This window comes from Ranitomeya variabilis, chromosome 1 (assembly GCF_051348905.1).
Source record: "Ranitomeya variabilis isolate aRanVar5 chromosome 1, aRanVar5.hap1, whole genome shotgun sequence".
NCBI lineage: Eukaryota > Metazoa > Chordata > Amphibia > Anura > Dendrobatidae > Ranitomeya > Ranitomeya variabilis.
Genome location: NC_135232.1, coordinates 51,071,262 through 51,099,233, shown reverse-complemented (window position 1 = coordinate 51,099,233; position 27,972 = coordinate 51,071,262). Strand labels below are relative to the sequence as shown.

The 27,972-nt window shown below is 45.4% G+C and overlaps 1 protein-coding gene across 2 annotated transcripts; it reads left to right on the top strand.

Moving 5' to 3' along the window:
* The first annotated feature begins 1,877 nt into the window (after window positions 1–1,877).
* CFAP53 (cilia and flagella associated protein 53) lies at window positions 1,878–17,057 on the top strand. Of its 2 annotated transcripts, none has more exons than XM_077283538.1 (9): window positions 1,878–2,013; window positions 2,354–2,432; window positions 5,842–6,071; window positions 7,902–8,075; window positions 9,295–9,598; window positions 9,670–9,888; window positions 10,514–10,730; window positions 14,519–14,621; window positions 16,478–17,057. In XM_077283538.1, the coding sequence occupies exons 2-9, from the start codon at window positions 2,367–2,369 to the stop codon at window positions 16,716–16,718; spliced, it is 1,554 nt and encodes a 517-aa protein (XP_077139653.1). In that variant the 5' UTR covers window positions 1,878–2,013; window positions 2,354–2,366; the 3' UTR covers window positions 16,719–17,057. The 2 variants fall into 2 exon arrangements, with proteins under 2 accessions (XP_077139653.1, XP_077139662.1); XM_077283547.1 differs by having other exon boundaries at window positions 1,951–2,013; window positions 2,358–2,432; window positions 16,478–17,045.
* The last annotated feature ends 10,915 nt before the right edge of the window (window positions 17,058–27,972 follow it).

Below are 27,972 nucleotides of genomic sequence, written 5' to 3'. Positions count from 1 at the left end.
TTTTCTGCGTGTGCAAGTTTTCCGTGTGGCGAGTTTTCCATGAGGGGAGTTTTGCACGTGTGGCGAGTTTTGCATGTGGAGAGTTTTGCGCGTGGCGAGTTTTGAGAGGCGACTTTTGTGTTTCGACTTTTATGTGGCGAGGTTGGTGTGTGTGTGGTGAAATGTGCGCTGAGGGTGGTATATGTGTTCGAGCACGTGGTAGTGTGTGGCGCATTTTGTGTGTGTGTTCATATCCCCGTGGTGGTGTGGTGATTATCCCATGTCGGGCCCCACCTTAGCAACTGTACAGTATATACTCTTTGGCGCCATCGCTGTCATTCTTTAAGTCCCCCTTGTTAACATCTGGCAGCTGTTAATTTGCCTCCAACACTTTTCCTTTCATTTTTTCCCCATTATGTAAATAGGGGCAAAATTGTTTGGTGAATTGGAAAGCGCGGGGTTAAAATTTCACCTCACAACATAGCTTTGACGCTCTCGGGGTCCAGACGTGTGACTGTGCAAAATTTTGTGCCTGTAGCTGCGACGGTTCAGATGCCAATCCCGGACACACACACATACACACACACACACACACACACATTCAGCTTTATATATTAGATATATATACACTCACCGGCCACTTTATTAGGTACACCTGTCCAACTTCTTGTTAACACTTAATTTCTAATCAGCTAATCACATGGCGGCAACTCAGTGCATTTAGGCATGTAGACATGGTCAAGACAATCTCCTGCAGTTCAAACCGAGCATCAGTATGGGGAAGAAAGGTGATTTGAGTGCCTTTGAACGTGGCATGGTTGTTGGTGCCAGAAGGGCTGGTCTGAGTATTTCAGAAACTGCTGATCTACTGGGATTTTCACGCACAACCATCTCTAGGGTTTACAGAGAATGGTCCGAAAAAGAAAAAAAATCCAGTGAGCGGCAGTTCTGTGGGCGGAAATGCCTTGTTGATGCCAGAGGTCAGAGGAGAATGGGCAGACTGGTTCGAGCTGATAGAAAGGCAACAGTGACTCAAATCGCCACCCGTTACAACCAAGGTAGGCCTAAGAGCATCTCTGAACGCACAGTGCGTCGAACTTTGAGGCAGATGGGCTACAGCAGCAGAAGACCACACCGGGTACCACTCCTTTCAGCTAAGAACAGGAAACTGAGGCTACAATTTGTACAAGCTCATCGAAATTGGACAGTAGAAGATTGGAAAAACGTTGCTTGGTCTGATGAGTCTCGATTTCTGCTGCGACATTCAGATGGTAGGGTCAGAATTTGGCGTAAACAACATGAAAGCATGGATCCATCCTGCCTTGTATGGAGCATCTTTGGGATGTGCAGCCGACAAATCTGCGGCAACTGTGTGATGCCATCATGTCAATATGGACCAAAATCTCTGAGGAATGCTTCCAGCACCTTGTTGAATCTATGCCACGAAGAATTGAGGCAGTTCTGAAGGCAAAAGGGGGTCCAACCCGTTACTAGCATGGTGTACCTAATAAAGTGGCCGGTGAGTGTGTATATATATATATATATATATATATATTTTTTTTTTTTGGTGATTTAAAGAATCATAGTTCCAAGGAATATTTAGCACACACTAATGCTGCCATGGGGAGAGTTAAGAGAACGACAATTAGTTAAATTCCTTATTTCTAGTTTGTCAAAATGTGATGGAAAAAGTCATCAGATCACTGCAATGGGGGGAATGAGGGTAACCTCAGAGTTCAGGGTCTTTTCCTCGGTCTTTAGCCTCCAGTTGTCCACTATTGCAAAACTACAACTCCCATCATGCAGCGGGGTTCGGGGCATGCTGGGAGTCGTAACTTGCTGTGTATAACGCCGCGCTACACGGGCGCCCTCTGCCGGTACATCAGCGGTACAGCCGCCGCCGCTGCACATGTTTACAATTGGTTGCTAAGATACGGGAGACATCAGTTCCGGAGTCTGCGTTGCCCGGTAACCGAGCGCTGAGTCCCGGGCTCGGATGGACTGAGAAGATCGGAGCTTCCCCCGGTAGTGACGGTAATAATCGTGAGGACCACTGTAGTGTGAACCAGGGCCTGGAACTACAACCCCCAGCATGGTTTCCGACTGTTTGCACATGCTGGTGTTTGTAGTTCTACAGGAAACAGGAGCTAATTAGTAGAATTATTATGATATATTTGATGGAAAAATAACAGCACTAGTGACTAATGTATTGCAATGATGGAATTGGGGCCTAAGATGGCGTCCTTCTCACCCCCACATTACCGTGTCCTCCAGTTTTGGTGCATCTCCCCTCGGGTGTCGGCCTCCTCTCTCCCCAGACAGTAGTCGGGGTTATTTCCAGGTGATGTCTGCCATCTCCTCATTGTTTCCGCAGACAGGGAGCCGCCATGTTGCTGAGGAGCAGACCCCGCTGCCGGGAGGTGACCGGCCCGGCCCCCCACAACGTGGCTGTGGTAAGTTACCAGTACAGGGTCCGATAAGGGGAACCCCCAGCATGGTCACTGGCGGAGGTGATGTTACGTGTATGGCGGTGTATTGTGGGCTCCTTATGGCGGTGCTATTCAGGTTCTGTGTGATGATGCCCCCCACACAGTATGGTGACACACAAATATGAGGTCCCAAGTGCTCCCCACATATTTACATGCCCCCCACACAGTACAATGCTCTCTTACTGCCCCCCAGACATTATAATTGTCTCAGTGCCCCCCACACAGTACAGTACCCCCACACATTATGATGTCTGCAGTCTGCCACACATTTATAAGCCCCCACACAGTATGGTGTCCTCACTGTGGCCCCCTTACCCATATTAGATGCCTCACACAGTGTCCCCTCATACATTATGATGCTCCGAGTCCAAGTACCCCTCATCTATTATTAATAATCTTTTTTTTAATATTTTATTTTATTATTAATCCTCCAGTGCCCACCCAGACACGATTTCCCCACACAGTACGCTTCCCACCCACACACTACTCTCCAAACACTATGATGCTTTCAGTGACCCCACACAGTATAACGCCCCCACACAGTATGATGTCCTCAGTGCCCCCCACATTGATTAGACTCCCTCATATTGCCCCTCCACACACATTGATGTCCCCAGTGCCCCCACGTACATTAAACTCCCCCACATTGCTCCCACACACATTGATGTCCCCAGTGCCCCCCACATACATTAGACTCCCCCACATTGCCCCTCCACACACATTATGATGCCCCAGTGCCCCCACACAAATTATCATGTGCCCAGTGCCCCCCACATACATTAGACTCCCCCACATTGCTCCCACACACATTGATGTCCCCAGTGCCCCCACATACATTAGACTCCCCCACATTGCCCCTCCACACATTATCATGTCCCCAGTGCTCCCCACATACATTAGATTCCCCCACATTGCCCCTCCACACATTATCATGTCCCCAGTGCCCCCCACATACATTAGGCTCTCCCACATTGCCCCTCCACACATTATCATGTCCCCAGTGCCCCCCACATACATTAGACTCTCCCACATTGCCCCTCCACACATTATCATGTCCCCAGTGCCCCCCACATACATTAGGCTCCCCCACATTGCCCCTCCACACATTATGATGTCCCCACATACACTAGACTCCCCCACATTGCCCCTCCACACATTATGATGTCCCCAGTGCCCCCACATACATTAAACTCCCCCACATTGCTCCCACACACATTGATGTCCCCAGTGCCCCCCACATACATTAGACTCCCCCACATTGCCCCTCCACACACATTATGATGCCCCAGTGCCCCCACATACATTAGACTCCCCCACATTGCCCCTCCACACACATTATGATGCCCCTGTGCCCTCACATACATTATGATGTCCCCAGTGCCCACTACATACATTAGACTCCCCCACATTGCCTCTCCACACACATTATGATGTCCCCAGTGCCCCCTCACACATTATGATGTCCCCAGTGCCCCCACATACATTATGATGTCCCCAGTGCCCCCACACAAATTATGATGTCCCCAGTGCCCCCACACAAATTATCATGTCTCCAGTGCCCCCCACATACATTAGACTCCCCCACATTGCTCCCACACACATTGATGTCCCCAGTGCCCCCACATACATTAGACTCCCCCACATTGCCCCTCCACACATTATCATGTCCCCAGTGCCCCCCACATACATTAGACTCCCCACATTGCCCCTCCACACATTATCATGTCCCCAGTGCCCCCCACATACATTAGACTCTCCCACATTGCCCCTCCACACATTATCATGTCCCCAGTGCTCCCCGCATACATTAGATTCCCCCACATTGCCCCTCCACACATTATCATGTCCCCAGTGCCCCCCACATACATTAGACTCCCCACATTGCCCCTCCACACATTATCATGTCCCCAGTGCCCCCCACATACATTAGACTCTCCCACATTGCCCCTCCACACATTATCATGTCCCCAGTGCCCCCCACATACATTAGACTCCCCCACATTGCCCCTCCACACATTATCATGTCCCCAGTGCCCCCCACATACATTAGGCTCCCCCACATTGCCCCTCCACACATTATCATGTCCCTAGTGCTCCCCACATACAATAGATTCCCCCACATTGCCCCTCCACACATTATCATGTCCCCAGTGCCACCACATACATTAGACTCCCCCCACATTGCCGCTCCACACATTATGATGTCCCCAGTGCCCCCACATACATTAGACTCCCCCCACATTGCCGCTCCACACATTATCATGTCCCCAGTGCCCCCCACATACATTAGACTCTCCCACATTGCCCCTCCACACATTATGATGTCCCCAGTGCCCCCACATACATTAGACTCCCCCCACATTGCCGCTCCACACATTATCATGTCCCCAGTGCCCCCCACATACATTAGACTCCCCCCACATTGCCGCTCCACACATTATGATGTCCCCAGTGCCCCCACATACATTAGACTCCCCCACATTGCCCCTCCACACATTATCATGTCCCCAGTGCCCCCCACATACATTAGACTCTCCCACATTGCCCCTCCACACATTATCATGTCCCCAGTGCCCCCCACATACATTAGACTCTCCCACATTGCCCCTCCACACATTATCATGTCCCCAGTGCCCCCCACATACATTAGGCTCCCCCACATTGCCCATCCACACATTATGATGTCCCCAGTGCCACCACATACATTAGACTCCCCCCACATTGCCGCTCCACACATTATCATGTCCCCAGTGCCCCCACATACATTAGACTCCCCCACATTGCCCCTCCACACATTATCATGTCCCCAGTGCCCCCACATACATTAGACTCCCCCACATTGCCCCTCCACACATTATCATGTCCCCAGTGCCCCCACATACATTAGACTCCCCCACATTGCCCCTCCACACACCTTATGATGTCCCCAGTGCCACCAACATACATTAGACACCCCCACATTGCCCCTCCACACACATTATGATGTCCCCAGTGCCCCCAACATACATTAGACACCCCCACATTGCCCCTCCACACATTATGATGTCCCCAGTGCCCCCAACATACATTAGACACCCCCACATTGCCCCTCCACACATTATGATGTCCCCAGTGCCCCCAACATACATTAGACACCCCCACATTGCCCCTCCACACATTATGATGTCCCCACATACATTAGACTCCCCACATTGACGGGGTTAAAAATTCCCCAGTTTTGCCGATTGGTGCAGATTCCAGCAATCGGACCCCCGGCAATCAGTAATTTATCACTTATCCTGTGGATAGGTGATGACTTGTTTACACTGGACAACCCCTTTAAGAAAGATTATGGTGTAATTAGTCTCAGCAAAAACTATTCTACTCTATACAGAGAGCCAAGTTTCCTTCCAGCCGACCTCACGACTACATTATCCTGGAGAGGAGACGTCAGGACGATCTCCGGGAGCAGATGGTGGCCTTCACCAAAGACATAGACTTCGAGGGCATGAAGAACAAATGGGAGAGGACGACAGGCCACAAGATCCTGCACAACCGGGTCCAGAGGAAAGTCTATGAGACCATGGAGGACTACCGCATGCAGATAGAGGAGCGGAGAGACAGGTGGGCACAGCCGGATCAGGGCTTAACAGACGTCCGTGCAAATCGGTCCAAGCCAGAACTGGCCTCGGCCTTTTTGCCCCAAGCGTCACAGCTTCATAGAGGTTGGGAGAGCCGCGGCCAGTTTGTGCTTGGACCGATTTGCACGGAAGTTTGCATTATAAAAAATGGGGATGTATAAACTCATTCTCAGCAAACGCATAGCAGTGTCAGTCTCAGACCCCCATAATAATGTCAGACCCGTCTATTAAAATGTCAAAGTAGCACCTTGTAAACCACAGGGAGGCTGAATTCACACTGACCGGTGAAAAATAGAAGGTATCCATAACTAAAGTGGTCTGCGGGGCTGACATACCTCATCATGCTTTATTCTGCCATGTTGAATATCACATGGCTGGCATGTGCCTGTAACAGCAGCGGACGGAGCCACCTCTGATTGCTGCTGGAAACCATTTAAATACCGCAGTCAATGGCTGACAGCGGCATTAAATATGGATAAATTGTCGGTCACCCACCGCTGTCTTGCTGATGGCCATGTTGAGCCGCTCATGAAGTCCAGCCCAACAGCCGGACGTCATAAAAGGACGGCAATTTATCTACTTACTGCAGTACAGTAGTGCAAAAAATCAGGTGATTCCCGGATCAAGTCCCTTAATAAGATAAATAAATAACGTAAAAATATAAAAAAAAAAAGTACAAAAGTTTAATTCACCTTTTTCCCATTTAAAAAGTAAAAAACTAAAAGAAAGAAATATATTTGGTATCGCCACATAGGTAAAAATTTGATTTATGAAAATATAAAATTATTTAAACCGTACGCTAAATGTTGAGGAGAAAAATGGAATGTCAGAATTGCATCGTTCGGTCGCTGCACTCCACATAAAAAAAGCAAGCGATAAAAAACGATCATAACGTGTAAAAAATGGTATCAATTAAACCGGCATCTGGGCGCGCATAGAACAAAACCAAGCCCTCATTCACTTCTGTTGACAAAACAAAAAGTTACGACTCTCAAAAATTAACTTCACAAACCACATTGTTTAACAAAGTTCATAATTGTATTTGACCGCTAAAATATATATAGAAATAAATATACAAGTTTGGTGTCGCTCTACCTGTACTGGCCTGGAGAATCTTGTTACCGGGTCATTTTTACTGCGCAATGAACACTGAACCCAAAAAATGAAGACATTTGTTTTTTCATCATTTTTCTGCACTTGTAGTTTTTTCCCCGTTTTTCAGTACATTATATAATAAAGTGATCATTCAAAACTACAACTCGTCCCGCAAAAAAACAAAAACATCGTACGGCGATGCACGGTATGTCGGAGATATTTGTTGTGTGGAGTTCCCGATGCCTCCAAAATAGGCAACTGTTTGTTTTTTTAAAGCAGGGCTTTTCTGAAACCAGAAAACTTCTAGAAGCTAGCGTCCATTGAATGATCTGGATCCCTGTGCCGATGGGATACTGGGGGCCAAGTGAAGACCCTCGTCAGCGCCATCTTTGTACTCCCATCAGTGCCTCAATTGACGTTTTTTGACTCTCACAATAGAAATAAAAAATAAAACAAAAAAAACAATGAAAGCGTTACATGTGTCCCACAATGGTACGAATAAAAACATCATCTCCAAGAAGCCCACAAGCGGCTCCAGCCCAGGAAAAGTAAAATTGGGTCTTCTAAAATGGCGACGCAAACAATTTTTTTTTTAATTTAACTAAATTAATGAATTAATTATTTAATTAAAAAAGTTCCAGCAAGTTTGCACCATTGTCTGGTTGTTATATTTGTATGTTACGCTGTGAATTGACCGATGTTTTCTTAACCCTATCAGACTGAAGGCGTTATTGGAGACGGAGGAGCTGGGGCACATTAAGGAGATGGAGTCGATGGAGGAGACGACGCTGGAGAGACAAGCTAAGATGCGAGAGCGGGCCAAGAGTCTGAGAGAGAAGAGAGAGAAGGAACGGCTGGCGATAGTGGCGGAGAAACGCAACCAGCAGTTCAGGTACCTCACCACCCACAGCCTTAAGGAAATAAAGCTGATTTATTCCTGGTCTATGTTTGCTCTGCAGTCCCTGATGCTTTTCAGGAGCTCTGCTTCCTGGACGAGAATAGGAACATTTTTGTTGCCTGCCTTTTTCCTGTGCAGATAACCACGATGGCTGTGTTTTTTCACTGACAGCAAGCAGAGATATATCAGCAGGGAATAAAAGTCAAAGAACCCTATTCATTGTAGCATTTACACTTGTCTTTTGGTATTTTTCATCTTTTTTTGTTTCCTCCATAACTTTTAATTTGCACCTTTTTCCAAGTCACTTTTTATGCTTTCGTTTTTTTTGTTGTTTGTTTTATTTCTATTTTTCAGTTCGGCATTGTGGGCAGACCTTAGGGTTTCCAGATGTTTTCAGCCTTTTGAAAAGTCCCATATTTTGTCACAAATGTACTCCAGTTTCCCCCCCCGTAGCCATTTCATGTGCTGCAATATCTTTGAAGACAATTTTGCAACTTTCCCGCTGAACACGCAACTTTTTTTTGTGCTGAAAAGTCGCAAAACAGGTTGAAGACAAAAGCTCAGCGCTCTCTATGAGAAAGCTACCAACAGACATCTCTGCCGGCGATCGGGGAGAACAAAGTGATTGACAGTCCGAAATCGGACGTGTGAGATCAACATCTTTCCCATCCATCAGTCGGCCGGTGCCCCTATACCCATTAACACGCCGGCCAAACCCATCAACATCACCGGGTTCGGCCAAATACTTTTTAAGGGAAAATCCTCAATTTTTTCATCCACACCATTGAACCACATCCATTGCATGAGTGGAAACACTTGGCATCTTGTAACACGTGGGGCCGATTCATTATTTTATTTGCACTTTTTTTTTGGTCTAGTTTTTGATGTTTTTTGCGCATTTTTAATTAGCACCTAATTCTTTATTTTTTTTAAATTTGCACTTTTTTATGAAATCTATCTTAGATTTGTTTTTATTATGTTCACCGTTGTAGGTTTGATGCTTCCAGATATTTTTAACTCATCCATGAATTTATAAAAAGTCACAAAATATGGCGTAAATATGCTCCAGTCGCACCCCTCCTCTCTGGAGTGATTTTATGCATTCACGTTATTTTGATGCAATTTTTGTGCCTTTTTTAAAAAGTTGTAACTTTTTGACAAAAAAAAAAGTAGAGTTATGGAATAAAAGCCGCTGTTTATTATTGGTTTTCAGGGAGCAGTGCGAGGAATTGCGAGCTCTGAAGTCGAAGATGCACCAGGACGAGGTTTGCACGGAGAGGATGGCACAGCTGGCACTGAAGGAGGAGCTGGAGCGGCAGAGAAAGGAGGAGGACATCCTCTTCGCCGAGCTCTGGGAGAAGGATCGATTGGCCAAGGTAGAACACGAGGAGAAGAAGACCCAGCGACAGACAGAGCTGAACCGAGAAATGTTGGATGTCCTGCAAGTCCAGAGGGCCGCGGCCGAGGATCAGAGGATGGAGGAGAAGAGGCTGAAAGAAGAGGAGGCTCACCTACTGGTAACGACGTCCTCCGCCGGGTCCGGTACTGCTGGAAACCAGTAATGATAATACCGTTATATCGCCCGCAGGTGGAGGAGAGGAAACTGATGAAGCTGGAGGACGAGCGCGCTCTGCGGGAGAAGCAGCGGAAACAGTCGCAGGTCAGGAATATGCTGGATCGCTCCGTCCGCCTCAAGATGAAGCGCCTGGCCCAAGAAGAGCAGGAGGAGCTGGCGCAGGACATGAAGATCATGGAGCAGATTATGCAGGGCTCTAACGATGATACGGAGGAGAAACGCCTGCGCAAGGTAAATGGCCCCCAAGATTTTGGGCAGTAAGGATCGTTTATTAACTTTGTTCCTAATTTACCATTTTCAAGCACTGGAAATACAACAGCTGACCAAGTCCTGCTCACAGCCCGAGTTTGTTACAGTGTATCAGTGTATAGAAAGGGTATTCCTATCTTATAAAGTGATGGCATGTCGCTACTACTGTATAAGAGGTGGTCTGACAATACACCGCCACTTTACAAGATGGGAAAACTCTTCAGGCCTGAGGTCCAGACATGCGGAGCTGCATCTGTGTTTAGCTCACAGAGGATTGCTTACACTTTTACATTGTAACAAATCTCCAGATATGTGAATAGGACCAGCTGAGGGCAAGTTTTCAGCCTCTTAATGTAAAGCATTAGTTTTTTCTATTCCCTGACACCATTCAGAGGAATTGAAAAAAGGTGAAAAGCGGAAATCCATACGCAGTAAGCTACTCAGCTCCCCCTAGTGGTGGCCGCAGGAAGTCAGATTTGAACCATTTAACAAATTAGCTTGAAGAGAAATAAAGAAAATGTGAAATACGGATTATTGGGCTGAGCAGAGAATAAAGTGCTGGACTAACGGGCTGCTCATTTAACGTGAATCTTGATGTTTGCTGTAGATGGATCTTCAGAGAGAGCAGCAGACGTACCGGCAGTACCTGGCACAGCAGCTGGAGGAAGAGAAGAGACAGGAAAAGGAAATGGATCAACTGATTGAGGCCGAGCTGGAGAAATCCTGGGCTAAGCGGGCAGAACAGCTAAGACTGGAGAAGGAGGCCAGGAAACGCTTGCTGAAAGACGTGATGGACACAAGGAGGCAGCAGATTAAAGAGAAGTGTAAGGGATATCTAGTGTAGAGCATTACTGGGGCCGCACATGGCGGACTAGTGGTCTTGCATGTACCATTATAGTAAGTGGGAGATATTGAACTTCCTGTACTGAAGGGGTTAATCGAGCACTTATTTTAGGCATACTTTCCATCGCTCCTATGTATCCAGCGGAGGATATTAACAGATCTGCTGAAGCTTGTAATTGACAGACAATCACAGACTTCAGCAGTCTGCCTAGCCTTTGCTGGTTATTATAGGGGGACCCGACGTCATTTTTGGGGGACGTTCCCCCATTTTAATAGCCAGTAAAGGCTAAGTATACAGCTGTGAGCTGGTATTAATAGACTGGGAAGCTCCATAGGTATTACCCCCTTCCCAAATTATAAACATCGGTCGGCTTTCCCTCTGCTGGTTAAGAAAATTACATGGGAGCCCACACCATTTTTTTCAGAAAAATAATCTTATAGTAATTAATTACATGTCCGGTAATTTGCACACACACACTGTACTAATTGTATATATCACTGACATCTGTATATCTACCTATTCTACACTGTGTTCCAAATTATTATGCAAATAATATTTCCTCCTATTTTCTCTAAATTTCCTATCTGAATTGCAGTCATTGTTATTTTCCAGTCATCTACTATTCTAGTATAATCGCAATGTTTTGGAACAAACTGCCTATGAAAACAGAATCTTTTTAAAAAAAATAAACACTCAAAATTCATGTTCCAAATTATTATGCACAGCAGAGTTTTCAACCTTTTTTTTTTATTTTGAACAAAAAAATGGTCAATTGTGAAGTTCTAAGCATTATCAGCTTATTACAAAATGAAATCAAACAGTTTTCCAGTGAAAACTTTATTCTAGGTGATGTTACATTTGCACATAGGACCCCTTGTTGGAAAGAAGCTTCTGAACTCTCTCGTCCATTGAATTTGTCAGTTTTTGGATGGTTTCTGCCTCAATTGTTTTGCATGTGGACAGAAGACCCTCCCAGAGCTGTTGCTTAGATGTGAACTGCCTGCCGCCATCATAGACACTCCTTTTGATGATGCTCCAGAGGTTCTCAATGGGGTTGAGGTCAGGGGAAGATGGTGGCCACACCATAAGTTCGTCCTCTTTTATGCCCATAGCAGCCAGAGATGCAGATGTGTTTTTTGCAGCATGAGACGGTGCATTATCATGCATGAAAATGATGTTGCTGCGGAAAGCACGGTTCTTCCTCTTGAACCATGGCAGGAAGTGTTGTTTTAGAAACTCCACATAGATTATGGAGTTCATCTTTACCCCTTCAGGGATCATAAAGGGGCCGACAATCTCTCTCCCCATGATTCCAGCCCAAAACATTACTCCACCTCCTCCTTGTTGGCACCTTAGCCGTGTTTTCATGGGGTGTCCCTCAACCAGCCATCCTCCACTCCATCCATCTGGACCATTGAGCGTTGCACGGCACTCATCGGTGAACAAAACAGTTTGGAAGTCAGTCTTCATGTATTGTTTGGCCCACTGGAGCCATTTCTGCTTGTGTGCAGTGGATAGAGGTGGTCGACAGGATGGCTTACGCACAGCTGCAAACCTCTGAAGGACCCTGCATCTTGTTGTTCTGGGGACGTTGGAGGCACCAGCAGCTTCAAAAACTTGTCTGCTGCTATGACCAGGCATTTTTGCAGCTGCTCTTTTAACCTTACGCAATTGCCTGTTGGAAAGAGTCCTCAATTTTTCCTTATCAGCACGCACACGTGTGTGCTGGGAATCAGCTACATACTTCTTGATTGTGCGATGATCACGATGAAGTGTCTTGGCAATGTTGATTGTAGTCATGCCTTAACCTAAATACTCCACAATTTGTTGCTTCGCAGCAGCCGACACATCCTTTTTCTTTCCCATTTTGGCAAAAAATGTAGGCTGCTTAATAATGTGGAACAGCCTTCTTAAGTAGTCTTGCCTTTATTTGGACACAAAAACAGCAATATATAATAGTTTGAATGTATCACATGATCCTACCAAAATCTTGAGAACATAGCATAAGCAGGAATTAAAATTAAAACATAACTTTTAATGTATAACCAAATAAAGGAATATATTAAATAAACTGTCACCCAAAAAGTGTATCGATAAAAAAGTACTGGGTACTACTGGGTATACCCTGTCAGGGGACGTGCCATAAAAAATTTAGTACTTATACAAGATTTTATTGCAGACGCTGGCAGTGGTCCAGTGTCCTATCACTCAATCCAAGGTACCTGATTAAATGGTGATAATGCCTGTAGAAGAAGCATTTATCAAGTGCCAATACAAATAAACAGATAGCCTTGGTTGCATTAATATTAGCAGTTATCACAAAGCAAAGGGAGGGGTAAGATCAATTGGAAAAGACATGTACACAAAAGTAATATTGGAACAATCTCACCAATTGCTGAGGATAGGTAAGGTGGAGCCCCAATTCGCTTAGGTGGAGAGATTCTTCAAGCCACAACATCAGGAGACAATTCCCTGTCAGTCCCTGGGGGGCTATCAATAAGTCTCAATCCCCGAGCTCCTGCCCTCACAAGGACAGTCCACATCTACCCCTAAGGTATAACATGCCCTGCACTCTCCCTATTTCCAGGTCCTGTTCTGTTTATCTGTATTGGCACTTGATAAATGCTTCCCCTATAGGCATTATCACCATTTAATCAGGTACCTTGGATTGAGTGATAGGACACTGGACCACTGCCAGCGTCTGCAATAAAATCTTGTATAAGTACTAAATTTTTTATGGCACGTCCCCTGACAGGGTATACCCAGTAGTACTTTTTTATCGATACACTTTTTGGGTGACAGTTTATTTAATATATTCCTTTATTTGGTTATACATTAAAAGTTATGTTTTAATTTTAATTCCTGCTTATGCTATGTTCTCTTTATTTGCACACAACTGCCAAACTAATTTGCACAGGTATCTGCAATTGCTTTCAGTGATATAAAGAGCCCTGACACACATCACCATCAATGAGTTTAAATGACAAACAAAAAAATTCCAACCTTATCACTCCTAAACTCTATGTGCATAATAATTTGGAACACAGTATATATGTATTTACTGTATGTAATCCATCTCTTCTATCCTGTCGGCTCCTGCTGTGATTTTACTGTACGTGGCTGCTGAATTGCTGGCTTTTCATCTATCTATCTATCTATCTATCTATCTATCTATCTATGTTTTGAAGAATATTTCCTTTGAAAATTATATGTAAATGACACAGAATTGCTCTATGTAAAAGCTAATGTTAAATTCACATTGCAATTGCATGTAAATCGGATGCTAGGTGCTAAAAATCGGATTGTACTCTCATGAAAAGCGCATGACACTCGAATGACACTCATCAAACTTTGCTGGAACAAAATCGCTAGTGTGACTTCGGCCTTACTATAGAGCTACATGCGAGACCACTGCCATGGACGGCCCCTTTAAGCCTGCGCTGGGGAAGAACTTTGTGTCCTGTCTTTTGAGTTGCTTTTGCCGCCCCGTAGGAGGATGCAAAAAAAATCCCTTTAAATCATCTGCAAAATTCACTACCAACCACGTGCCACCCAAATGTCGCCACGGCCTCCCTGTAGCCACCGATGTGACCCAGGCGGCGGTCTCACTGCGGTGGGGACATCGGAGGACGTCTACCTCGCCTGCTGTTTTATTTGGATACCAACTGACTGCGGCTTTGTGCTTCCGGGGACAGAACCGTTGTTGTTGGGAAGTTATGAAACCCCGCGGTACACTGAGCTATTATTCTACGCTTCTGTTTTTTCTAGTGGAGAGAAATGCCGAGGAACAGGAAGAACTGGCGCACGATAAACAACTTCTGGAAAATGCGATTGCAGAACACAAACAGCTCGAATTGGAAAGAAATGGCAGGTCAGGCATGTTACAGTGAAATATGTTCCCACCACTGGTGATTTTGTGACGGGTCCATTTCTTGAGGCTGCCACTCTTCTTCCCCATGCTTTATACTGCATCTGGGCATCCTACGTCTGGCAATCGGCTGATTGTAGGTGTCGTGTCCTCTTCACTGACCCTGGTCCAGCGGTCATGTCAGTAGTCCGTGGCTGCTGTGGACTTTCTCCTACCTACCAGCATCACTGGCACCTCTTCTGATGAAAAAGTCTGGTGCAATGTCATTGTTGCTGCGCGACGCATTGCGCCTGGCCTAATGGTCAGAAGTAGAAGCGGGAATTTCGGCAGGAGGGAGAAGGTTGTCCAGCAGATACGGACTATCGACATGTCTGCTAGACAAGAGTCCTGCAAATAATTTTCATTAATTCTACTGTTCACCCATGCACAGCGCCACACCTACATTGGTGGATGTGCCAGGTACTGCAGCTACCCATAGGATAATAATTTAAAGAATAACATTTAAAGGATATGGTCACTTTTGGCAATAATTTTTGTTACTTGCATGTATTCTAATAATAATAATTTTATTTATATAGCGCCAACATATTCCACAGCACTTTACATTATAGAGGGGACTTGTACAGACAATAGACATTACAGCAAAACAATGAACACAGATCAAAACAGATATCAAGAGGAGTGAGGGCCCTGCTCGCAAGCTTACAAACTATGAGGAAAAGGGGAGACACGAGAGGTGGATGGTAACAATTGCTTTCGTTGTTCGGACCAGCCATAGTGTAGGAAATTGGCTGTTCAGATAATGCTGCATGAACCGTTTACCAATCACAATGTGACAAAGTACAGTCACAGAGGGCTATTAAATATAAAGCATGTGAGACATGATACAAGGAACCTGGTTATGAAGAACATTTTGAATGGGCAACACAGGGATAGTTAGATAAGTGAGGTGAGGTGGTAGGTCAGTCTGACGAAATGCGTTTTTAGGGCATACTTAAAACTGTGGGTATTAGGGATTGATCTGATTATCCTGGGTAGTGCATTCCAAAGAATTGGTGCAGCCCATGAGAAGTCTTGGAGACGGGAGTGGGAGGTTTGGATTATTGAGGATGTTAATCTTAGGTCACTAGCAGATGGAGGGCACGGGTAGGGTGGTAGACTGAGACCAGAGAGGAGATGTAGGGTGGTGCTGAGCCATGGAGTGCTTTGTGGATGAGGGTAGTAGTTTTGTACTGGTTTCTGGAGTGGATGGGTAACCAGTGTAATGACTGGCACAGGGTAGAGGCATCGGTGTAACGGTTGGTGAGGAATATGATCCTGGCTGCAGCAGCATTCAGCACAGATTGGAGCGGGGAGAGTTTGGTAAGAGGGAGGCCGATTAGTAGAGAGTTACAATAGTCCCGACGGGAATGAATAAGAGGTGGTTTTTATTCAAAATGTTTGGCATTTACAGGCTCTTTTCTTTTCCTACACATTGCTGGCTACTGAACGAGTTACCTGAGGATCCATCCGTTTATAACTCTTGCATCTGTGATAAGAGTCTCACTGACAGATTCTCAGTTACCTCATTCTGCAGCCAGAAGTAGAGCAAAACATAGGCTATTGAAGGCAAGCAGTGCATTTTTTTTAATGAAACCCAATTGCAAAAATTATTTTTACCCCAAGATACAAGCAGTGGGAAAACACATTTCATTTTATGGATCCATTACGATATCTTTCTGTTTTTTTTTTTTTTTTGCGGATCTATGTCCGTATGAAAAAAGGAAAAGAAGAGAGACATCCTCTGGGCTGATTTGTTTTTTTCTGATATTTTTTATACGTACGAGAAAAACGGATGAACTTTGTGACTTTCTCTACAGGCAACTGAAGACCGCCAAACAGTATCAGCAGCATCTTCTGTCTCAGGTGGCGTATCAACAGCTGCAGCGGGGGGCTGAAAAAGATGAGGAACGGCGGGAATACGAAGCCGGATTACAAGCCGAGAAGTCCTACCAGCAGAAGCTGCGGGATATCCTCTCCAGGCCGTATATCCGGCAGGATCATGTGCATCCCCTGAGGAGGACGCGCATCTCCAGCCCCAAAGACTGGTTAGCACAGTGACCCCACTCAGTGCCCCCACACACTTATTAGGATGCTATAGGTAAAGTTTTGCATTTAAAGAAAAAAAAAAGTTTAGCATATTAGAAGTTTTGCTCAGCGGGGTGAGACCCCACCCTCCGATCGCTGAAACGAAGGTGCGGAAGAATTAAATTGAATGCCTCTCCTGCCGCTTTGTTTTGTAATTGGTGGAGGTCTCAGCCCTTGAAATCTTTCTGATCAAAACTTCTGACACATGAAATTTTTTTTTTTTCCAAGTGAACTTATGGTTTAACAATCCAAGAAAATTCCAGATACAAATTAAAAATTGTACAAAAAAAAAGTCTTGAGAAAAAGAAATCTGATTTTGCTCTTGTCGTTTTTCCTGCCAAGTACAGAAGGGTCGAAAATAATTTTAGTAGGCTTCATGCTGGATTTTTGTGGAAAAAAAAAATAAATAAAAAAAAAATAATAAAAATATATATATATATATATATATATATATATATATATATATAATGTACATTTATTTTGTGTGTAGCCTTGAGAAAGGATCATTGTAGTCGAAACGTCGCCACGCCAGCAGGGCTATTAAAGTCCCTTTTGTATTTTTGAAAATACTGGAGTACTGCTCTTTTTTTTAATCTCTATATAAATATATACACACAAAATAAATGTACAAAATATATATATATATATATATATATATATATATATATATATATATATATATAAATAAATATACACTCACCGGCCACTTTATTAGGTACACCATGCTAGTAACGGGTTGGACCCCTTTTGCCTTCAGAACTGCTTCAATTCTTCGTGGCATAGATTCAACAAGGTGCTGGAAGCATTCCTCAGAGATTTTGGTCCATATTGACATGATGGCATCACACAGTTGCCGCAGATTTGTCGGCTGCACATCCCAAAGATGCTCCATACAAGGCAGGATGGATCCATGCTTTCATGTTGTTTACGCCAAATTCTGACCCTACCATCCGAATGTCGCAGCAGAAATCGAGACTCATCAGACCAAGCAACGTTTTTCCAATCTTCTACTGTCCAATTTCGATGAGCTTGTACAAATTGTAGCCTCAGTTTCCTGTTCTTAGCTGAAAGGAGTGGTACTCGGTGTGGTCTTCTGCTGCTGTAGCCCATCTGCCTCAAAGTTCGACGCACTGTGCGTTCAGAGATGCTCTTAGGCCTACCTTGGTTGTAACGGGTGGCGATTTGAGTCACTGTTGCCTTTCTATCAGCTCGAACCAGTCTGCCCATTCTCCTCTGACCTCTGGCATCAACAAGGCATTTCCGCCCACAGAACTGCCGATCACTGGATTTTTTTTCTTTTTCGGACCATTCTCTGTAAACCCTAGAGATGGTTGTGCGTGAAAATCCCAGTAGATCAGCAGTTTCTGAAATACTCAGACCAGCCCTTCTGGCACCAACAACCATGCCACGTTCAAAGGCACTCAAATCACCTTTCTTCCCCATACTGATGCTCGGTTTGAACTGCAGGAGATTGTCTTGACCATGTCTACATGCCTAAATGCACTGAGTTGCCGCCATGTGATTGGCTGATTAGAAATTAAGTGTTAACAAGAAGTTGGACAGGTGTACCTAATAAAGTGGCCAGTGAGTGTATATACACACACACACATTTTTATATATATAATAAATATAATATATTCATATATATATACTTAGTGAGTTTGGCTTTTCAGTGAGATGAACCTTTTTTTTCGCCTCGGAATAATTTTGGCTTTTCTTCAGCTGTAAGGACCTCCAAAAACATACAGTACCTCTACACCAGTAATCAGCTGGTCTAGATTTCACCTATAATTTACTCCAGTTTAACATAACAGTGCAAGAAACAATGGCGGCTCTGATTGGTCAGAGCTCTGCGGTTTCCACGCTGTCAGATGACAGCGTGAGCCCGCACCTGTGACCGGAGGTAAAAAGTACTACTCCCATCAGCCTATGCCTGCTGTCGCTGATAACAGCAAAAGCAGGCGCCGCTGATGGGAGTATTAATCAGCTGGTGCCTGATCTATAAATAAAAAAATGGGTTGGGTTCTCCTGTATTTTTGTTAACCAGCCAGGCAAAACTGACAGCTGCGGGATGCAACCCTCAGCTGTCAGCTTTAGCAAGAAATTCTCACAGTAAACTTTGGTGAACTCAATGAGCCCAGTGCTGCTCCGTGAGACTTTTTCTCAGTGTGTTAGCGGTGATCTCTCTGTGTTCAGGGGCCCGGCTGGTAACGCAGCCTCAGTGACCGGTGGTAACCTCAATGACGTCACCGCTAGTCAATGATGCTGCTCATTCACCAATAGTTCTCAGCCGTTGATTATGGCATGGGACAGAAAGTCAGACAGGTGAGAGATATGGTTGTTAGGTCAGTATAACTATTTGTTATTTTTAAATAAAAAAGTAAAAGTGTGTTTTTTTATTTCTAATAAAGGACTTTATTCTGCCTGTGTGTTTATTTACAATATAACTATAGGATTAGTAATGGATATGCGTCTTATAGAAGCCTCTCCATTACTAAGCCGTGAGCTTGATGTCACCAGACAATACAAAGGTGACATCAACCCCACAAATATTAACCCCACTTACTACAGCCATATGGCATGTGGGAAGAGCAAGGCTAAGAGACAGATTTGGCGCATTTTATGGATGCGCCATATCTGGGGCAGCTGAGGGCTGATGTTGGTAGCCTGGGGGAACAATATCTCTGGTACCTGGCTATTAATATCAACCCACAGCTGTCTGTTTAGCCTTTACTGGTTTAAAGATATAGGTGGACCCTAAGTCTTTTTTTGGGGGGATCCCTTGTAAATTCACCCTTAAAGGCTAAACAAACAGCTGTGAGCTGTTACTAATTGCCTGGGAACCTTTTAGAATATTATCCCATTTCCCATATTATAAATATCAGCCCCCCAGCCGTGAGCTTTCCCTCTGCTGGTTATGAAAATTACGCTGGAGCCCACGCCATTTTTTTAATTTAATTCTTTATTGTACACAGCGGGTGCTGAATCAACTCTCATCATTGTCGCCTGGCCGTGCTGATCTCAGGGAGTCCAAGTGACAATGATGAGAGTTGCCTTCAGCAGCCGGTGCCTGGGATCAGCGTGAACTGTACTGCTTTGTACCAGGTGCAGGTACATGTCACGCTGATGACAAACAGAAGTCATCAGTGTGCTTGTGTGCGGCACGCATTTTGTTCATGCTGCGCAAAAAAAACTGACCTGTGCGCACCTCTATTGAATACAATGGGTGTGCGTGTGTCTGTATTTGCGGTCATTAAAAAACGGACGTGTGAAGGGGGCCTTACTTTTGATTTCTGGTCAGTCAAAAGCTGTGGTCTCAAAATGGCACCACGGGACCAGAGGGGTGCAGGGAAGAGATGAAGACTGCACATACGTTAATTTAATAGCACCACTCCAACGCTGAAATAAAAAAAAATTAAAAACCCGCTGACGTGGTGGTTTAAGTATCTGTACTGCCATAAAATTACTTTAAAAAAAGTGAAGATATATATCTTGGTACCGTATTAGCCAGTAGATAGAAAAATATTTAGAATTGAGAGTCCTCAGTGGTTGATACCTTTTAATGGCTAACTGAAAAGATGGTAACAAATTGCAAGCTTTCAAGACTACTCAGGTCTCTTCATCAGGCAAAGACTAAAACAAATTCTGAAGAATCACATATTTATGCACAACATAGCACAGAAAAAAAAACAAAAATAAAACAAAACATGGATAAGACAGGTGACATGAAGCAGAATTACCGTGAGTGATAAACAGTTATGTCCATAAATATTGGACCAGTTCTTAGATAAGGAATGTTTTATTGTCCTCTGATTGGGGTCTCGTTCTGTTGTGATGACCCCTCATAGTCTGAGGAGCAAGTTCCTTAGTTGATGTAAAAAGACATAAATCCATGCGACACATTCATTCCACCACTAAGACAGTCAAAGGTCATCATCAGTTTATATTCCCAGACTCTTCTGTCTCTCTGAGTTTTATAGTTACTTTTTAAAACAAGTAATTTCATGTCCATAATGTTATCATTTGGGAGACAGAAATGTTTTGCCACAGGTAGATCCATTCTTTTTTCTCTTATTGTATGGCGGTGAGAATACCAGGTACTTTCAGCTGCGTCACTTCTAATGTGGTGTACCTAATTATTTGTACTAAATGTCCAACTGGGGGTCTGTATGTGGGGGAGACAGGGCAGAAACTGAGAACAAGGATGAACTCTCATCGCCATACAATAAGAGAAAAAAGAATGGATCTACCTGTGGCAATACATTTCTGTCTCCCGGATCATAACATTATGGACATGAAATTACTTGTTTTAAAAGGCAACTTCAAAACTCAGAGAGACAGAAGAGTCTGGGAATATAAACTGATGATGACCTTTGACTGTCTTAGTGGTGGAATGAATTTGTCGCCTGGATTTATGTCTTTTTACATCAACTAAGGAACTTGCCCCTCAGACCATGTGGGGTCATCACAACAGACCCAGACCCCAATCAGAGGACAATAAAACAATCCTTATCTAAGACATGGTCCAATATTTATGGACGTAACTGTTTATCACCCATGGTAATTCTGCTTCATGCCACCTGTCTTATCCATGTTTTGTTTTTTTATTTTTTTCTGTGCTATGTTGTGCATAAATATGTGATTCTTCAGATTTTGTATTAGTCTTTGCCTGATGAAGAGGCCTGTGTAGTCTCGAAAGCTTGCAATTTGTTACCATCTTTTCAGTTAGCCATTAAAAGGTATCAACCACTGAGGACTCTCAATTCTAAATATTTTTTTTAAAAAAGTGGTAATTTATCAAACAGGACACAAGATGGCGCAACAAGCTGAGAATTTCTGGAAATGGAAATTAAACAGTAAAAAAAAAGACACACGTATGGTAGGAGGGACACCTTTATTAGCTAATCAGAAAACTTAGGGTTTAGAAGATGTCAAGCACAGAGGCCCCTTCATCAGGAAAGTTTACAAATGAGCCAGAGAAAAGACCAGATTTGTGGATAACGGTAATTCACATGACTATTTGCTCGTCATTAGATTGGTAACAAGTCGTGGTTGGGTCAAGACTTGTGGACGAGAAAAAACAGTCACTGAGCTCTGTACAAGTTACCGTGTGATCGGTGTGTTGTGCTCTACAGATAGGTCCAGAAATATTTGGACAGTGGCCGAATCTTCGCGATTTCAGCTCTGCAGGCCGCTATTTCTGATTTAAAATGGAACACGTGAGATGCAGTTGGAGTGGAGACTTTCAGGTTTAATTAAAGGGGTTGAACAAAACTAAAATACCCTGTGAAACATTTAGGAATAGCGACCATTTTTCTACAAAGCCTCCTCATTTCAGGCAATGACGGCCTGAAGTCTGGAAGCTGTGGACGTGAAGGAACAGATGATTGGCCTCGGGGAGACCAAAACATCCAACACCGCGGAGACACCATCACGTGTTTCTCAACGCAGTGATCCAGAACACTGCCCCCATCCCTTATGGGAAATATGCAAATGCATGTAGGATAGCTGCGGAGACACCATCACGTGTTTCTCAACGCAAGCAGTGAATAGCCAGACCTTTCCCCGGGAAGGAACAACCACGGGAAGGGCAGCATCCAATAAAGGAAAACATCCAATACAGGAAAACCACCTATGCCAAGCATGGTATCCATCCACAGACAGCTGTTTCGGGGTGTTTGCCCCTCATCAGTGTGGAGTAGGAATCCCGGGGAAAGGTCTGGCTATTCACTGCTTGCGTTGAGAAACACGTGATGGTGTCTCCGCAGCTATCCTACATGCATTTGCATATTTCCCATAAGGGATGGGGGCAGTGTTCTGGATCACTGCGTTGAGAAACACGTGATGGTGTCTCCGCGGTGTTGGATGTTTTGGTCTCCTCGAGGCCAATCATCTGTTCCTTCACAGCCTTTTACTAGGCACTGCTCCTAATAGCCAGATTCCTACTCCACACTGATGAGGGGCAAACACCCCGAAACAGCTGTCTGTGGATGGATACCATGCTTGGCATAGGTGGTTTTCCTGTATTGGATGTTTTCCTTTATTGGATGCTGCCCTTCCCATGGTTGTTCCTTCCCGGGGAAAGGTCTGGCTATTCACTGCTTGCGTTGAGAAACACGTGATGGTGTCTCCGCAGCTATCCTACATGGAAGCCGTGGACGTCACCATCGCTGGTTTCCTCCTTTGTGAAATTTTGCCGCCTTCACTTCAGCCGACTTCTGTTGTTGTTTGTGGGTCTTTCTGTCTCGAGTTTTGTCTTAGTCATGTGAAATGCTGCCTGATGGGACTGAGATCTGGTGATCAGTCGGCCATTGCAGAATATTCCATTTCTTTGCTTTCTCCGTGTTTTTGGGGTCATTGTCCTTCTGTCCTGTGAAGCGTCATCCAATCAACCTGCTGCATTTGGTTGAATCTGAGAAGAAAGTATCACCCTGTACACAGTCACCCGGCTGCTTCTATCTCCAGTCACATCATCAATACAGTAGCTTGCAAAAGTAGTCACCACCATCCCCATAGCATATTTCGTATTTTGCTACCTCAACCCGGAATGTAATTTTATTTTTTTTATTGTGAAGCGAACATCAAGTGTGCATAACTATTCACCCACTAAAGTCAGTACTTTGTGGAGCCTCTGTTTGCGGCAATTACAGCTGCAAGTTGCTTTGGATGAGTCTCTATGAGCTTTCCACATCTTGTCACTGGGATTTTTTCCCATTCCTCAAGGCAAAACTGCTCCAGCTCCTTCAGGTTAGATGGTTTCCTCAGGTGAACAGCAATCTTCACGTCTGACCACAGATTCTCAATTGGATTAAGGTCTGGACTTTGACTAGGCCACTCCATAGCATTTACACGGTTCCCATTAAACCACTCGAATTGCTTTAGCAGTTTGCTTTGGGTCATTGTCTTGTTGGAAGGTGAACCTCCGTCCCAGTCTCACATCACTGACAGATAAACAGGTTTTGCTCAAGAATATCCCAGTATTTCGCTCCATCCATCTTCCCCTCGACTCGGACTATTTTCCCTGTCCCTGCTGCCAAAAACCAACCCCACAGCATGATGCTGCCACTACGTTTCACTGTGGGGATGATGTTCTTGGGGTCATGAGCTGCGTTGGTTTGGTGCCAGTGATAGTGCAGCGCCCCAGAGTCCTGGTCATTGCAGTAATGTCGCTCTTCAACCAGGGGGAGTGATGTTACGTCTGAAGGCAATAAAGGAGATCTCTTTACCAGGTATCACAAACCACACAACACACTTCACACTCCAGGCCGCCAGGGGGAGCTATGCTTCTATCTATTAGGGCACTACTCACAATTAGGTAAAACTGGTAGTCTGGATGGGAAGTTGGGCAGAAGCTGGCTGGAGTGAGAGCCAGATCCAGACTGCGGTCTGAGGAGGACGAGGGTCCACGGAGCTGCGCCTGCCCCACGTGCGGCAGCATCCTAAGAAAGAGACATTAGAAGTGAAGTGTATTGTGGAGGGTGAGAAACGAAGTCATAGCAAAAAGGAGAGGAAACCAGAAGGAGTTCTGCCATGCAAAAGGCTGCCTCTTTTCTGAGGCGCAGGAATCCGGTAGCCAGAGCACCGAGGGAGTAAGGATCTCTATGCTTTACTTCAGAGACTGGCAGGACAGTTAATTCCATGTTAGCTGCCCGACCTTATACCCAGGAGGCACGGTGGCAACTTGTGGGGGCCGGGGCGTGATAGAGTCCCTGTAAAAAGCCTCAGGCCATCAGTCATACGGGTTTGTCCTATCCTATCCATCAGTGGGACAGAACGAAAGAGACTTAACATCTGCAATAGTTGTGAGGACCTTACCGAGAAGCTCAGCAGGGAGGGACTACAATACCCAGGCGCTAGAGGAAGGCTACTGATTTCCACCTGGATAAGCGGACTCTGGATTTGCCTTCGGACCGGCCGGACTCTGCCTACCCTGTGGTCTGTACCCTGGACTGTGGACACTGAAGCCTTCAGTAAAGGTAAAGAGACAGCACCCTTGTGTCCTCGTTCTTCACTGCACCTCTCACCAGCCACCATCTACACTCTGGGAAGCCCTGGGGATACACTTCACCTGTGGGAAGGTATACCATCTAGCTGCCATAACATCACCCCAGCGGACCCCTAAGCAGCGTCGGTCACCCTGACCGAATACCACAGGTGGCGCCATTAACATCCCTTTAAAGACCTTTCCCCCATTTACATCGGACGCCCCTAGGGCCACGGACCGGGTCAGGCACCGTGACATCCCCGCCGAGAACCGAAGGGCCCGGCTCCGAGTACCCCTAGCCCTATGGGGGCGCTCCAATAGCATTTACCTTGGTGTCCAAAAAGTTCAATTTTGGTCTCATCTGACCACACTACCTTCCTCCATACATTTGAGGAGTCTCCCACATGTCTTTTCCCAAACTAAAAACAAGCCTTACAATTTGAGTGTAAGAAAAAGCTTTTTTCTGTCCACTCTTCCATAAAGGCCACCTCTATGCAGTGTGTACTGTGCACTATATGTGGTGTGATCACGGTGTGTACCTGCACTATATGCGGTGTAATCACGGTGTGTACTGTGCACTATATGCAGTGTGATCACGGTGTGTACCGTGCACTGTATGCGGTGTGATCATGGTGTGTACCGTGCACTATATGCAGTGTGATCACGGTGTGTACCGTGCACTATATGCGGTGTGATCACTGTGTGTACTGTGCACTATATGCGGTGTGATCACTGTGTGTACTGTGCACTATATGCGGTGTGATCACGGTGTGTACTGTGCACTATATGCGGTGTGATCACGGTGTGTACCTGCACTATATGCGGTGTGATCACGGTGTGTACTGAGCACTATATGCAGTGTGATCACGGTGTGTACCGTGCACTATATGCGGTGTGATCACGGTGTGTACCGTGCACTATATGCGGTGTGATCACGGTGTGTACTGAGCACTATATGCCGTGTGATCACGGTGTGTACTGTGCACTATATGCGGTGTGATCACGGTGTGTACCGTGCACTATATGCGGTGTCATCACGGTGTGATCTGTGCACTATATGCAGTGTGATCACGGTGTGTACCATGCACTATATGCGGTGTGATCACGGTGTGTACTGTGCACTATATAAAGTGTGATCACGGTGTGTACCGTGCACTATATGCGGTGTGATCACGGTGTGTACCGTGCACTATATGCGGTGTGATCACGGTGTGTACTGAGCACTATATGCCGTGTGATCACGGTGTGTACTGTGCACTATATGCGGTGTGATCACGGTGTGTACCGTGCACTATATGCGGTGTCATCACGGTGTGATCTGTGCACTATATGCAGTGTGATCACGGTGTGTACCATGCACTATATGCGGTGTGATCACGGTGTGTACTGTGCACTATATAAAGTGTGATTACAGTGTGTACTGTGCACTATATGCTGTGTGATCACGGTGTGTACTGTGCACTATATGCAGTGTAATCACGGTGTGTACTGTGCACTATATGCAGTGTGATCATGGTGTGTACCGTGCACTATATGCGGTGTGATCACGGTGTGTACCGTGCACTATATGCGGTGTGATCACGGTGTGTACTGAGCACTATATGCCGTGTGATCACGGTGTGTACTGTGCACTATATGCGGTGTGATCACGGTGTGTACCGTGCACTATATGCGGTGTCATCACGGTGTGATCTGTGCACTATATGCAGTGTGATCACGGTGTGTACCATGCACTATATGCGGTGTGATCACGGTGTGTACTGTGCACTATATAAAGTGTGATTACAGTGTGTACTGTGCACTATATGCTGTGTGATCACGGTGTGTACTGTGCACTATATGCAGTGTAATCACGGTGTGTACTGTGCACTATATGCAGTGTGATCATGGTGTGTACCATGCACTGTATGCGGTGTGATCATGGTGTGTACCGTGCACTATATGCAGTGTGATCACGGTGTGTACCGTGCACTATATGCGGTGTGATCACTGTGTGTACTGTGCACTATATGCGGTGTGATCACTGTGTGTACTGTGCACTATATGCGGTGTGATCACGGTGTGTACTGTGCACTATATGCGGTGTGATCACGGTGTGTACCTGCACTATATGCGGTGTGATCACGGTGTGTACTGAGCACTATATGCAGTGTGATCACGGTGTGTACCGTGCACTATATGCGGTGTGATCACGGTGTGTACCGTGCACTATATGCGGTGTGATCATGGTGTGTACTGTGCACTATATGCAGTGTGATCACAGTGTGTACTGTGCACTATATGCTGTGTGATCACGGTGTGTACCTGCACTATATGCAGTGTGATCACGGTGTGTACCGTGCACTATATGCGGTGTGATCACGGTGTGTACCGTGCACTATATGGGGTGTGATCACGGTGTGTACTGTGCACTATATGCGGTGTGATCACGGTGTGTACTGTGCACTATATGCAGTGTGATCACGGTGTGTACTGTGCACTATATGGAGTGTGATCACAGTGTGTACTGTGCACTATATGCGGTGTGATCACTGTGTGTACTGTGCACTATATGCGGTGTGATCACGGTGTGTACCTGCACTATATGCGGTGTGATCACGGTGTGTACTGAGCACTATATGCAGTGTGATCACGGTGTGTACCGTGCACTATATGCGGTGTGATCACGTTGTGTACCGTGCACTATATGCGGTGTGATCACGGTGTGAACTGTGCACTATATGCAGTGTGATCACGGTGTGTACCGTGCACTATATGCGGTGTGATCACGGTGTGTACTGTGCACTATATGGAGTGTGATCACAGTGTGTACCGTGCACTATATGCGGTGTGATCACGGTGTGTACTGTGCACTATATGCGGTGTGATCACGGTGTGTACTGTGCACTATATGGAGTGTGATCACAGTGTGTACTGTGCATTATATGATGTGTGATCACGGTGTGTACTGTGCACTATATGCGGTGTGATCACGGTGTGTACTGTGCACTATATGCGGTGTGATCACGGTGTGTACCGTGCACTATATGCGGTGTGATCACGGTGTGTACTGTGCACTATATGCGGTGTGATCACGGTGTGTACTGTGCACTATATGCAGTGTAATCACGGTGTGTACTGTGCACTATATGCAGTGTGATCACGGTGTGTACCGTGCACTGTATGCGGTGTGATCACGGTGTGTACCGTGCACTATATGCGGTGTGATCACGGTGTGTACTGTGCACTATATGCGGTGTGATC

Coding starts and splice junctions, on each gene's coding strand:
- CFAP53 (XM_077283538.1), top strand. CDS start 2,367: ATGTTGCTGAGGAGCAGACCCCGCTGCCGGGAGGTGACCGGCCCGGCC. Junction 9,599..9,669: donor AAGAGGAGGCTCACCTACTG/GTAACGACGTCC, acceptor TATCGCCCGCAG/GTGGAGGAGAGGAAACTGAT. Junction 9,889..10,513: donor AGGAGAAACGCCTGCGCAAG/GTAAATGGCCCC, acceptor TGTTTGCTGTAG/ATGGATCTTCAGAGAGAGCA.